This window comes from Ranitomeya variabilis, chromosome 6, assembly GCF_051348905.1.
Source record: "Ranitomeya variabilis isolate aRanVar5 chromosome 6, aRanVar5.hap1, whole genome shotgun sequence".
Lineage (NCBI taxonomy): Eukaryota > Metazoa > Chordata > Amphibia > Anura > Dendrobatidae > Ranitomeya > Ranitomeya variabilis.
The window spans coordinates 172,907,496-172,922,535 of record NC_135237.1 but is presented as its reverse complement, the minus strand read 5'-3'; the positions used below and the strand labels follow the sequence as shown (position 1 = coordinate 172,922,535).

Genomic DNA, 15,040 nt, shown 5'->3' with positions numbered 1-15,040 from the left:
AAGCTGAGAATACAGAAATAGCATTTCAGGAGTAGAAAGATCTCAATAAGAAACGCAAAACAGAAATCAAGCTAGCAAAGTTATCTACAGAGAAACAAATTGCCAACGACATTAAAATAAATCCCAAAATTTTGTATAAATACATCAATGCGAAAAAGAAAAAAAAATGGTATTGGCCCCTTAAAAGATGACAATAACAAGATAATTACAGAGGATAAAGAAAAGGCTGATATATTAAACAGGCTCTTTTCATCTGTGTTCACCAATGAACTGTCTGATACAGTGATCATTCAACAAGATAAAAATCAAAATCCACAACCTGATATAACTAGTTTAAAACAAAAAGAAGTACCGTATATACTCGAGTATAAGCCGACCAGAGTATAAGCCTAGGCACCTAATTTTGCCACGGAAAACTGGGTAAGCTTATTGACTCGAGTATAATCTGGGTATGCATTGTCCCTTCATCCCTGTCCTGGTATGTGTGGCTCCCCTGTCCCTGTCCTGGTATGCATGGCTCCCCCGTCGCTATCCTGGTATGCGTGGCTCCCCCCATTGCTGTCCTGGTGTGCATGGCTCCCCTGTAGCTGTCCTGGTATGCGTGGCTCCCCCCATAGCTTCCCTGGTATGCGTGGCTCCCCTCCTCCCATCCTTGTATGCATGCTTCCTTTTACTAAAAAAACCCCCCATCCTACTCACCCTCCAGCGTGCGCTCGCAGCCTCGTTCCGGCTTCCAGCAGCTCTTCCTGTGCTGAACGATCATGTGGCAACGCTCATTAAGGTACCGTATTTTTCAACATATAAGACAACTGGGCGTATGAGACGACCCCCAACTTTTCGGGGGTCATCTTATACACCGGGTGTCGTCTTATACGGCATGTGCAGCGAGCGGTCCCGGATGGTTCCCAAGGTCTGGAGGAAAGGAGACTCTCCTTCAGGCCCTGGGATCCATATTTGTGTAAAAAAAAGAATAAAAATAAAAAATATGTATATTCTTACCTTCTGACGGCCCCCGGAGTTCTCCTGCCTCTCAGCGGTGCACGCGGCGGCTTCCGTTCCCAAGGATGCATTCCCAAGTGATATGTTTATCACTGTGTTTTTTTTTTAATAATTACATTATATGTCACCTGAGTAATTTTGGTGAGAAATCCCGATCAGGACCTTTCGGGAGAGTCAGGTGACCATCTCAGCTCTTGTGAGTGGCCAGTGAAGATTAGAAAAGAGCAATCTGGGCTAACACAGAGCTATGCAATGACTAAGATCATACCAGATCAAAACGCGTCGCATTAACTCTTCTTTTCCATCAGTACGCATTCCTGTTTGTGCAAGGATTTATTAAGATGAAGACATTTTTAAAGGGATAGATAAAGAATCACGAATTTTAAGGAGCTGGAACCTCACATTTTTTCTACTTTCTGCTATTACTCCTCCTGGTCATAGACGGAGTTCCGTGCACCTGCGGTGATCGGTTAGCTGGCTGTGGCTCTAGTAGCCATTTATTTATTTGATTGCATACTCCTTAAGTTGTCTGGCTGCTCTTTAAAATTTGACAGATCCCTGCAATTCCGGCGAATTCTGAGATACTGTCCTTTTGGAATACCCTTTTTAAGGGGCTTCGGGTGACTACTTTCCCACCTCAGAAGAGAGTTGGTTGCAGTGGGTTTTCGGTAGTTTTTTGTGATAATTTCACCATTCTCACCTCTCTGGACCAGGACATCTAGGAACACTAATTTAAATTTGTCGACCTCATAGGTAAAATGTAGGCCCAGTTTGTTCACATTCAAGCCTTCTACAAATCTGCCAAAGTCTGCCTCAGTGCCCCTCCGGATGACAAAGATGTTGTCTATATAGCGCAACCAAAGCGTTACCCTATCCTCCAAGGTATAAAACGCACCATTGAATACCACCTTCTCCTCCCACCAGCCCAGGAGCAGATTAGCATAAGTGGGCGCACAGGGGCTGCCCATTGCTGTGCCCCTGAGCTGGTGGAAGTACTTGCCATCAAATAGAAAGACGTTATTCATAAGGCAAAATTTCAAAGCCTTTGATACAAATTCATTATGTCTCTTGTACTGGCACCCTCTTGTTTGCAGGTATTCGTCCACAGCCACTAACCCCACCTCATGGGGGATAGATGAATATTCTACATCTATGCTACCCAAAATCATATCAGCTTCTATACAGATGCCGTTCAGCCTCCTGAGAAGATCGGCCGTGTCACGCACGTATGAATTCAAAGCCATTACAAAAGGTCTGAGGACCTGGTCAATATACAAGCCAAGGTTCTGTGTCATACTGTTAACCCCTGCCACAATTGGTCTACCCTTCAACGGGTTGACTCCTTTATGGACCTTGGGCAGGCAGTAGAATGTGGCCATAGTTGGATGAGTGGGAATTAGAAAGTCTCTCAGGTTAGTATCAAGTACTCCCATCTCGAATCCCTCATTGATCATGTTTTTTAATTGCCTCATTATCTCATTAATTGGATTATGTGGTAAAATGTCACACCCCTCTGAATCTCCCAGCAAAGAGATGCAAAGGGATCTATATTGTGATGTATCCATAACAACCACATTCCCCCTTTATCGGAGGGCTTAATTGTTATATTTAGATCCTTTTCCAGATTGTTCAGACTCATCATCTCTTCCTTTGACAGATTATGATATTTAGCATTAATGGACCTAGGTTGTTTCAAGAGCTCTTCAGTTACCAAGTTAACAAATACATCAACTGAGCTCACATCGCTTGTAATGGGGGGCATTTTCTTACTTTTGTTTTTCAAGTTGGTGAACGGACCATCCCCTCTGATGTTAGGGTTCGTATCACCAAGACGAAATAGTAAATGTACGTATGATAGCATATTGTCGGGAATCCCCAACTCAGTTGATGTCTTTCTTCCTTTATAAAATGTTTCCGCCACCTTAATTTGCGAGCAAACAGGTGGAGGTACACGCGCAGTGACAGCGTCTTCCTGATGGTATGATTATACTGGCCTCAATGTTATCCCCTGATGAGGACAGCAAAACGCGTCGGGAACAAGGGGGAAAGTATCCACCGCCATGTTTGGAGCAGAGGGCATTTTTTAGAATGACATCCATGCGGGTGAGATATTTGCCATATTTGCCGACTATTGATGTCATTATAATCCCCTCCAGGTCTGTAAGGAGAGTGGTGGGAGCAATAAAGATGCACTAGTGAGATTTTCTGCATGAATAGATTGCACCACTTGGGGATTAAACATTGCTAACATTTGTGACCCTACAAATTGCTATGTATTTTGTCCTGATGGACATCCGGCTACAGGAGAGGGTCTTATGTGTGGCAAACAGATGGACCTGACATTATTGATAAGGGATCTATTCTGTATAAATAGTCAATGGATGTTGTGACTAGTTGCATTATGTGGAGTAGACACTAAAAGGGCAATATTAGGTTGCTTATGACTGCCCATTAAAATCTGATCGTATAAAGGAAGGCTTTTGGAACATATTGCATGTTATACAAGAGTGTATTTAAGGATCAGTCTTTTTGCATATAAGGGGTTAACATAATAAGCACCCCATTAATTATGTGAACTCCACATTTTTTAGTGTCTTATGCACCTTGCACTTTTGTGTGATTATTCTTCTGATAGCTTTTCACCTTTTAAATATTTACATTAAAAGTTACTTTTTAATCCAAAACGCTGATACAAACTATTTGGTTGGACTATACCACTTCGATATAAAGTCCTATCCGGGATAGTGAACACCTTCCCCCATGATCAAGTGCAACATGTGAACATGCAAAACGTGCGTCGAGGACTTTGGGGGTGCTTTCCTGACTGATTTTTGGTGCCTTTATTCTGGTATGCTAATTTCTGCCATTATGGTAATGCAATATTTATTTGCAAGACATCTGCTCACTATGCTTCTAGGACTATGATGTCATGACCATTTATTATCTCATAGTGTGTCAGATACAGAGGACATATATGTCACGTGCACACTTCTCAGCACGTGACGTGGAGTGCACTTGCATGGGTTAATTTATCTCCTCTCACTCAATCCAGCTCTCAACCTCTGCTTTAGGCACATCACCACAGGAACCTTTACACCCCGGACCCACAGCTCGGACTGGGACTGCATCCCTTCTTCAAACCCTACCATACTTCTACATACAGCACCATTAGCTCTACCTAGGAGCCTTTCTCAAATTAGTATTTGCCTACTGCGGTGTTTCTTTGCTCTTCCACTGCAATATCTCCTCCCTTTAATTGATTCTACAACAAGTGAGGTTTGATAAAGTCCCACTACGGGGTCGAAACGTTACCTCAGCACCTTTATGCTACTGTGGTGAATACAATAAAATGTCACTTAATGTTTGCATTTGAAAATCTAAATCTTGAGTGCGGCTGTTTTTTTACTTATTTAGGCTATAAAGTGAACATAAAACACACCCCGACACCTTCAGCACACCCCGACATCTTAACATGCTGCCACCACTTATCAAACACATGAGGTGATGAGTCCCCAAAATACTGTATGTTACTGTCAGACAATCAAAAGGTCATTCACTCTCTCAAGGGCTATAGATTCTTTTAGCGCATACATGGGTCAAACGTATTAAAGATTTTAAGCTTTAATATAGAAATATATAGTGCTTACACAAAATATTTAAAAAGGTAAACTAAAACGACACACAAATATGCAAAACAATTAGAGTTGTGTGAAAAAAGGTTTGCCCTCTTCCCGATTTCCTATTCTTTTGCATGTTTGTCACATTTAAATGCTTCTGATTATCAAACAAATTGAAATATTAGATAAAGATAACACATGTAAACACAAAACGCCATTTTTAAATGAAGGTCTTTATTATAATTAAGGGAAAAAAATCCAAACCTACAGGACCTGTGTGAAATAGTGATTGCCCCCATCCCCTTAACACATAAATTAACTGTGGTTTATCACATCTCTGGGTAGCTGAGTTTAAATTTCCTAGCCACACCAGGCCTGATTACTGCCACATTTGTTCTAAATCAAGAAATCACTTAAATAGCACCTGCCTGACAAAGTGAAGTAGACCAAAAGACCCTCCAAAGCTAGACATCATGTCACGATCCAAAGAAATTCTGGAACAAATAATAAACAAAGTAATTAAGATCTATAAGTCTGGAAAATGTTATAAAGCCTTTTTTAAAACTTTGGGACTCCAGCGAATCACACAGAGCAATTATATACAAATGGCAAAAACATGGAACAGTGGTGAACCTTCCTAGGAGTGGCTGACTGACCAAAATTATCCCAAGAGATAACAACTCATCCAAGAGGTCACAAAAGACCCCACAACAACATCAATGAACTGCAGGCCTCTCTTTCCTCAGTTAAGGTCAGTGTTCATGACTCCACCATAAGAGAGAGACTGGGCAAAAATGGCCTGCATGGCAGAGTTCCAAGACCAAAACCACTACTGAGCAATATGACCCTAAATAATATAAATATATTAATATAGCGCCAACATATTCCACAACGCTTTACAATTTTTGCACACGTTATCGTCGCTGTCCCCGATGGGGCTCACAACCTAAATTCCTTATCAGTATGTCTTTGGAATGTGGGAGGAAACCGGAGTACCCAGAGGAAACCCACGCAAATGCAGGGAGAACATACAAACTCCTTTCAGATGTTGTGTTGAGCTCAGGACTCCAGCGCTGCAAGGCTGCAGTGCTAACCACTGAGCCACTGTGCTGCCTGTCATGAATACTCGTCACAGTTTTGCCAGAAGACATTTTGATGATCCCGAAGACTTTTGGGAAAATACTCTGTGGACTGATGAGACAAAAGTTAAACTTTTTTGGAAGGTGTATGTCTCATTACATCTGGCATAGAAATAACACAGCATTTCAGAAAAGGAACATCATACCAACAGTAAAATGTGGTGGTAGTGTGATAGCCTGGGGCTGTTTTGCTGCTTCAGGATATGGAAGACTTTTTGTGTTAAATCGAACCATGAATTCTGCTGTCTACCAAAAAAATCCTGAAAGAGAATGCCTGGCCATCTGTTCGTGACCTCAGGCTGGAGGGCAATTGGGTTATGCAGCAGGACAATGATCCAAAACACACCAGCAAGTCCATCTTTGAATGGCTTATGAAAAACAAAATTAAGACTTTGCAGTGGCCTAGTCAAACCGGAAACCCCCCAATGTGGCTAAGTTAGAACAATTCTGCAAAAATGAGTAAGCAAAAATTCCTCCCGAGTGTTGGAAAAGACACATTGCCAGTTATCATTTTGCTTTATTGCAGTTGTTGCCGCTAAGGGTGGCCCAACCAGTTATTACAGTAGGTTTAGGGGGCAATCACTTTTTCACAGAGGACTTTGTAGGTTTGGATTTTTTTCCCTTAAAGGGAACCTGTCACCTGAATTTGGCGGGACAGGTTTGCGGTCATATGGGCGGGGTTTTCGGGTGTTTGATTCACCCTTTCCTTACCCGCTGGCTGCATGCTGGCCTCAATATTGGATTGAAGTTCATGCTGTGTCCTCCGTAGTACACGCCTGCGCAAAAAATGTCCATCCCTGGGTTGTATTCCTGGACTCTGATGGCAGTCTCTGACGACTGAGAAGATAGTATTCTGCTACAGATGGATCTGGATAAGTTGGAAACTTGGGCTGAAAGGTGGCAGATGAGGTTTAACAATAATAAATGTAAGGTTATACACATGGGAAGAAGGAATCAATATCACCATTACACACTGAACGGGAAACCACTGGGTAAATCTGACAGGGAGAAGGACTTGGGGATCCTAGTTAATGATAAACTTACCTGGAGCAGCCAGTGCCAGGCAGCAGCTGCCAAGGCAAACAGGATCATGAGGTGCATTAAAAGAGGTCTGGATACACATGATGAGAGCATTATACTGCCTCTGTACAAATCCCTAGTTAGACCGCACATGGAGTACTGTGTCCAGTTTTGGGCACCGGTGCTCAGGAAGGATATAATGGAACTAGAGAGAGTACAAAGGAGGGCAACAAAGTTAATAAAGGGGATGGGAGAACTACAATACCCAGATAGATTAGCGAAATTAGGATTATTTAGTCTAGAAAAAAGACGACTGAGGGGCGATCTAATAACCATGTATAAGTATATAAGGGGACAATACAAATATCTCGCTGAGGATCTGTTTATACCAAGGAAGGTGACGGGCACAAGGGGGCATTCTTTGCGTCTGGAGGAGAGAAGGTTTTTCCACCAACATAGAAGAGGATTCTTTACTGTTAGGGCAGTGAGAATCTGGAATTGCTTGCCTGAGGAGGTGGTGATGGCGAACTCAGTCGAGGGGTTCAAGAGAGGCCTGGATGTCTTCCTGGAGCAGAACAATATTGTATCATACAATTATTAGGTTCTGTAGAAGGATATAGATCTGGGGATTTATTATGATGGAATATAGGAATATAGGCTGAACTGGATGGACAAATGTCTTTTTTCGGCCTTACTAACTATGTTACTATGTTACTATGACTCACAGTATTCCCATGTTCCCATAATCAGCAGATAAGTTCCAATAGACAAGATGAGCTTTACACCCAAATTAGTTTGTTATTACTGAATCTTTATTCCCCCTCAAAAATTAAAATTACTGCATATTCAGATCTGAGACATTGTCATCTTATTTCCTAATAGCGTCTACAATGCACTGATATTTGCTGCTCATGTATGCAGTAATCTTAATGTCCATTTGCACGGTACGATTATCGGTAATGGTTCCTATGAAGACTTATCTCATAATTATTATTATTATTGTAAACAGGCTGCAAATCACCCGACGAACAAACAATACGCTCATTCATCATCTGAAATGATCTTTTGGGCTGAACAAAAAAAATCATCGTACTCGGTAACACAGTAAATAGGACCTCCTCTGAGAATAATGGCAGCCTATTTACACTGAATGATTACAGATCAGTATATATCTGAAGCTGGTTGTCCTGTGTAAACAGGCTATTAAATGATAACCATAGTGTAAACGCATCTTTAGCATGTTCTAAATTGCTGTGAATAACATTTGGACCAACTCTTCTTCTATGAGAGTTTCAGTGTTTATATGTGATTTGTCTGCAGTGTTAATCACATCACTACGGGCTATATATGGAAAATCTATTTTAGCCACATAGGATATTTCAGCTCATTTCCCATGGTAACACATAAAATAGACACTTTCCTTATGTAAATCACTTTCCAATTCCCTAATTAACGGATGTCATTTTTTTTGTTAAACACAGTTTTCCATGGTAATTGTTAGCATACTGCACCACTATATAAAAGGACAAAAGAGGCTAACTAGTACCCAACTGATTGTACAAATGTTTTTTCCATTACATAGACATTAATCACAACAACAAATCAGGTGGCAGGGAAATAGCTTTGATTGCTACAACTGCTATTAAACCTGCATAGAAAACTTTGCTTCAATTTTCACTTCAGTTTAATTTAGTCTTTGATATGTATTCTATTTGTTTTTACCACACCCATGTAGCCCAATCATATCAATTAATAAGCTAGGATTTGACACTTTTTTGTTACTGTCATAGGACTACCATAGTACATACAATTTAGAATGTTCCTCCAAACATTAAAAGGTTTGGAAACCATAGCACCTTAGGTGATAAGTTGCTTATCACTAAGGTTCTGACAAGGGTCTTGGTATATGATAAGTTGCTTACTGCTAGTGCTCCAATAGTTGGGATGTCCACAAATCTCCAGAATGGAAGTCCATGGATCCCTAGAAGCTGACAAGCAACCTTTCAGTTATCCTGTGGATAAGTGATAGTTCTTATGGTGTGCCAAACTTTTTAAGGCACTGTGACAAAAAGGGTTTTACCCTGATCATAGTTTGAAAACCCCCATTCTGAGTGTAGCTTCTAGTGAGCTGATCATGAGGAGTCTGACTGCTGTCATCACTAGGTAAGCTGACTTCCTTGAAACAATACCCATTGAAATACAAATTCACAACATGGGGTGTTTGGTACTGTGGGGAAAGCAGATTTGGTTATTTTATAAACTAGAAGCTGTGGAGACTTCTTTTCAAAATTGTGTATGGTGACACCAGGGGCGGACACAGACAGCTTAGGGCCCCTGTGCAAGAAATGTATCTGGGCCCCCCTCCTTTCATCGCGACCAAGCTACAGATCTACATTTTTTTTTTACAGTCTCCTCTCATATATATTGCAACCCTTATTACACAGTGCTCTCTCTTTATGTATAACACCGTCCCATATCATATAGTTCCCTCTTGTTATGTACAGCACCGTCCCTTACATATCAGATTCTCATTATTTTTGTTATTTATACCTCCCTGTTCTTTATTACATATCATCCACTCCTGTTAGATATAAACTGAAATGATGGCTGATGGAGCATGGGAAAGCTTCTTTTGTGATGGATGCGGCTGATGGACTGGTCTTCTGGTCAGATGCTGCTCCCTCAGCAGTCATTTTACATTTTACAGGAGAGGACACCATGCAATAAAGAGAAGACGCTGTGAAGAACAAAAATAATGAGAATACTCAATGTAAGGGACGGTGCTGTAGATGGCAAGAGATGATACTGGGTAATAATGGACGGCGCTCCACATAACAGGACGCTGTTAGTGATGAGGGAATCTACTCGTTACTCGAGATCTCTCGAGCATGCTTGGGTGTCCTCTGAGTATTTTTTAATGCTCGGAGATTTACTTTTTCTTGACGCAGCTGAATGATTTACATCTGTTAGCCAGCATAAGTACATGTGGGGATTCCCTAGCAACCAGGCAACCCCCACATGTACTTAGCCTGGCTAACAGATGTAAAACATTCAGCTGCGGCGAAGAAAACTAAATCTCCGAGCACTAAAAAATACTCGGAGGACCCCCGAGCATGCTCGAGAAATCTCGAGTAACGAGTATATTCGCTCAACACTAGACGCTATATAATAAAGGACGGCACCATATATAAATAGGATGTTACGTAATAAGGGACGGGAGGGTACCGATACCGCAGATGTGATTTCAGGATACGGTCACCGCCGAAGCAGTCACAGGAAGCGAGCACTAATAACAGTAAACGGGGTATGGGATATGGGATACTATATCAGACTAGGGATGGGGGACCTGGCAACATACAGTTGCATACACACCAACTACCTAACATACTGTAACTATAGGGATTGCTCAGGCACCTCCCTACTGAGGAGGGTGCTTTTTATAAAAGATGTCTCCACGCTTTTGGCTGGGAGACACGTTGCAAGTGAACACACATTTAACTAAATGCTTCCCAGCTGAGCATTTACCATGTGTTACATGCTGCCCCTTTTAGAACAGGGGAGTGCGCACAGATGCACCCTAGGCACCCCATCGGGACACAGTGCAGCATGCATAGTGGAGGTAGAAGGCAGGAGCATGCTGGAGACAGTGCCATGGGCCGGTGAGTAAGCTGGTGTCCCTGCATAGAGGGAGGAGGGGACACCATGTCAGGCATAGCGCTACATGCCCCTTTCTGAATTTGTCTTGTTCTTCTGTAACACATGGAAAAAAACTCGGTTCTACTCACCTTTCTCCGCTCCCATGCCATATGGCGTCCTCTTCTGCAACCGGCGCAAGAGCCGCCAGCTGACTTGTCGTCACTGCCATATGCCCCCCAGTCATGGACACACCAAGGTCAGATGCTGGATGCAAATTGGTCAGCGGCGTGTACTGCAGCGGAACTGGTGGATCACCGTGCTGCAATATATTTCAGCTGAATGTGCGTCCAAGGATGCAGATCGAGCTGAAATATTCGCTGGTGTCAGTGGCCGCACTCCACTTCTGGGCCCAATGCAGCAGCGACTTCTCTGGCCCCGGGAATGCCCCGCTAAAGGGAACCAGTCACCAGGTTTGGCAGATATAAGATACAGCCACCACCTTTCAGGGCTCATCTACAGCATTCTATAATGCTGTATATAAGCCTCCGATCCGACCTGTAAGAGAAGAAAAATACGTTTTATTATACTCACCCGGGGGCGGTCCGGTCTGATGAGTGTCACAGCTCCGGGTCCGGCGCCTCCCATCTTCTTATGATCGCCGCCGTGCTGCTTGCATCATGGCTCCCCGGCATTGCGCTCCTGCGCAGTCGTACTTATCTGTGCATAGTACTGCAGTGCGCAGATGCCAGGAAAGGTCAGAGAGGCACAGCGCCTGTGCACTGCATGACTTTGCTCTGCCCTCAACAGGACAGATAAGTACGCCTGTGCAGGAGCGCGATTCCGGGGAGCCATGAAGCAACAGGAGGACGGCATCGCAAGAAGATGGGAGGCCCCGGACCCTGAGCTGCGACACCCATCGGACCGGACCGCCCCCCAGGGGAGTATAATAAAACTTATTTTTCTTATCTTTCAGGTTGGATCGGGGGCTTATCTACATAATTACAGAATTCTGTAGATAAGCCCTGAAAGGTGGTGGCCGTATCTTATAGCGGACAAAACTGCTGACATGTTCCCTTTAAGTGATATTTACCTTTACACTTACTACCTACTGTGTCTCAGATACTAATATATATATATATATATATATATATATATATATATATATATATATATATATATATTGTACATACATGCATAGATAACCAAAGTACACATCGATACATGAAAACACTTTTGGCCATGACTGTGTGTATTATATGTAGCATATACAGTATACTGTATATATAATTATAGACACACAGATAACTACTGTACACTCAGGTTCTAATACACACACATACATATATATATATATATATATATATATATTATATATATACATAGTGTATAGTGATTATCTTTGTTTCCCACAGATACATATGAGCACTGTGCATAGGTACATATACATACACTAGATGATGGCCCGATTCTAACGCATCGGGTATTCTGGAATATGCATGTAGTGCGACGTAGTATATAACACAGGCCACGTAGTATATTGCCCAGCCACGTAGTATATTGCCCAGCCATGTAGTATATTGCCCAGCCACGTAGTATATTGCCCAGTCACGTAGTATATTGCCCAGCGACGTAGTATATTGCCCAGCGACGTAGTATATTGCCCAGTCACGTAGTATATTGCCCAGCCACGTAGTATATTGCCCAGTCACGTAGTATATTGCCCAGCCACGTAGTATATTGCCCAGCCACATAGTATATTGCCCAGTGACGTAGTATATTGCCCAGCCACGTAGTATATTGCCCAGCCACGTAGTATATTGCCCAGCCACGTAGTATATTGCCCAGCCACGTAGTATATTGCCCAGCGACGTAGTATATTGCCCAGCCACGTAGTATATTGCCCAGCGACGTATTCTATTGCCCAGTCACGTAGTATATTGCCCAGTCACGTAGTATATTGCCCAGCCACGTAGTATACAGCACAGAGCCACGTAGTATATTGCCCAGCCACGTAGTATATTGCCCAGCGACGTAGTATATTGCCCAGCCACGTAGTATACAGCACAGAGCCACGTAGTATATTTCACAGCAATGTAGTATAAAGCACGGAGCCACATAGTATATTGCCCAGCTACGTAGTATATTGCCCAGTCACGTATGTCACAGGTTAAAAAATAAAAACTAAACATACTCACCTTTGGATCCAAGGGCCCCTTGTAGTTCTAACATACTCACCATTCTCGTCGCTGCTCCTCAGCGTCCCGTCTCTCCGCCTCCTGGGATCCAACGGCGCTGTACCGATGGGCGCGAAATCTTCCGATCCTAGCGAGACCGCTAGGTCTTCTGGGTAATTTCGCAAAGCATCGCTGGGAAAGGAAGATGGCGGCAGGCGCGAGCGGACAACGGAGGGTGAGTATAGCAGGTTATTTTTTTTTTTTAACATTACTTTTTTTACTATTGATGCCGCATAGGCAGCATCAATAGTAAAAGGTTGGGGACACACAAGTTGGCGGTAACTGAGTGCGTTACCCGCGGCATAACGCGGTCCGTTACCGCCGGCATTAACCCTGTGTTAGCGATGACCGGAGGGGAGTATGGAGCGGGCGCCGGGGACAGTGACTGCGGGAAGCATGGAGCGGAGCGCCGGGGACAGTGACTGTGGGGAGCATGGACTGGAGCGCCGGGGACACTGCCGGGAGTATGGACCGGAGCGCCGGGGACACTGCAGGGAATATGGAGCGGAGCGCCAGGGACACTGACTGCGGGGAGCGGAGATAATGGAGCGGATCGCCGGGGACACTGCTGGGAGTAAGGAGCGGCCATTTTCTTCCAGACTGTGCCTGTAGCTGATTGGTCGCGGCAGCCATGACAGGCAGCTGGCGAGACCAATCAGCGAATGAATAACCGTGACAGAAGGACAGACAGATGGAAGTGACCCTTAGACAATTATATATACATATATATAGATACTTATATATAGACTTTTACAAACAGGTGCACAGAAGTATGGTAATACACATAGGTGATAGTAAGTTTGTACACATTTTGTTACTTACACGTGCCATCCCTCTGGCAGGTGCATTCTTCCATCTCCAGCAGCTCCATCCTGGAGGTCTTCAGTCCTCCATCAGCACTTACTGGCCAGATCTCCAGCTCTCGCCAGTCCTCCTGCCTCTTCACTACCTCTGATAGCTGCAGAGTGTTCTCCCCGTAGTCAGTGGATCTGAGACTTCTTCCTCCTGAGAAGTTCTGTCAGGTGCCTGACCCATGTGAACATCGGCCATCACATCACCCTCCCCTCCCCCCGTAGCCACTTACCACCCCTGTACTGAGGGGTCTTTACAGTGCCGCAGTTTTCCAATAAAGCCCCCTCGGTACAGGAGGTGGAGGTAGCTACAGGGGGATTGATGTGATCTCTCATGTGAACATTGATCAAGCAGTTCAGTTGTCAGAACTGCTCAGGAGGCAGCAGAGGTTACAGATGTACTGACTGCTCAGAGGCTGTTCCCAGCAGCAGTCAGAGGCAGTGAGGAGGAGGCAGGAGACAGGACTGGCTGAGATCAGCCATACTTACCAGGCCTGTTCCTGCCTGCCCTGCACGAACCAGGAAGAGAAGCTGGGGGCGTGTCCAAGGATTCGGGGGGGCATGTCCAAGGATTCGGGGGGGCGTGTCCAGTGATCCCGGGCTCCTTCATCATATCAAAGAGCCAGTGGCAGCATCAACTCAGAAGAGAGGAAGAGGCCCCTCTCTGACAGCAAAAGACTCGGGTACGGCCCTTCCTCTCCTCTTAGTGTAGATGCAGCCGCTGGGTCTATGAGAGAGTAAGATATTTGAGCAGCTGATCGGGCCCCCTGTCCTCCTGGGCCCCTGTGCAGCTGCACAGGCTGAATATGCGGTGTGTCCGCCCATGGGTGACACTCAATTTGAATCCTTTTTATTTTTCTTGTTAAAGAATCGGATTGCCAAGCGGAGCCGAAAATTAGTTGATTATGATAGTGCAAGACATCATTTGGAAGCATTACAGAATGCCAAGAGAAGAGATGAAGGGAGAATTACAAAGGTATTTATCAAGTCCTTATGTCTAGTATGTGTTTCTAGAATCATGACCTAATGTCTAAGAGCATGTCAGTATTTCAGTTTCATGTCGGATTCTTATGTGTTAGCTTTTTTTTCTCAATACTAGTTACTGTAGAGTTAGGGTGACACAAAAAGCTGTATGGGTGTAGTAGCCAGTATCTTATACTGAAAGTTCTCCCTCTGCTCTATAGGCTGAAGAAGAGTTCCAGAAGGCACAGAAAGTGTTTGAAGATTTTAATACAGATTTGCAAGAGGAATTGCCATCTTTATGGTCCAGGTGTTATCTTTTTCTCCTTTTTTTTAATTCAAATTAAATACTGAATAAAAAAAAACTGCATAAAATTTGTGAAGTATCATAGACGGTGACAAGAGGGTGTCGTGGGAGTATCACAAGTCATACAACAGATAAAAAGGTGCAATATTGCTCAATGATAATCAATGATAAAAACAAACTAAACACATCAACTACCAGAAAGTTGTATTTAGATTTATAAACACGTATAGGAATAGGAAAAAACAGCTATAAAGAATGGGTCAAGCACACTGAATGA

At 43.6% G+C, this 15,040-nt stretch overlaps 1 protein-coding gene across 6 annotated transcripts in view; it reads left to right on the top strand.

Moving 5' to 3' along the window:
* The window catches only part of AMPH (amphiphysin), a 425,845-nt gene that overhangs the window by 255,833 nt on the left and 154,972 nt on the right, over nt 1-15,040 (top strand). For all 6 annotated transcript variants that reach the window (XM_077269267.1, XM_077269266.1, XM_077269265.1 and 3 more), the window contains exons 6-7: nt 14,365-14,472; nt 14,681-14,766. In XM_077269267.1, the coding sequence (XP_077125382.1) occupies nt 14,365-14,472; nt 14,681-14,766 (194 nt within the window). The remainder of the gene's footprint in view (nt 1-14,364; nt 14,473-14,680; nt 14,767-15,040) is intronic.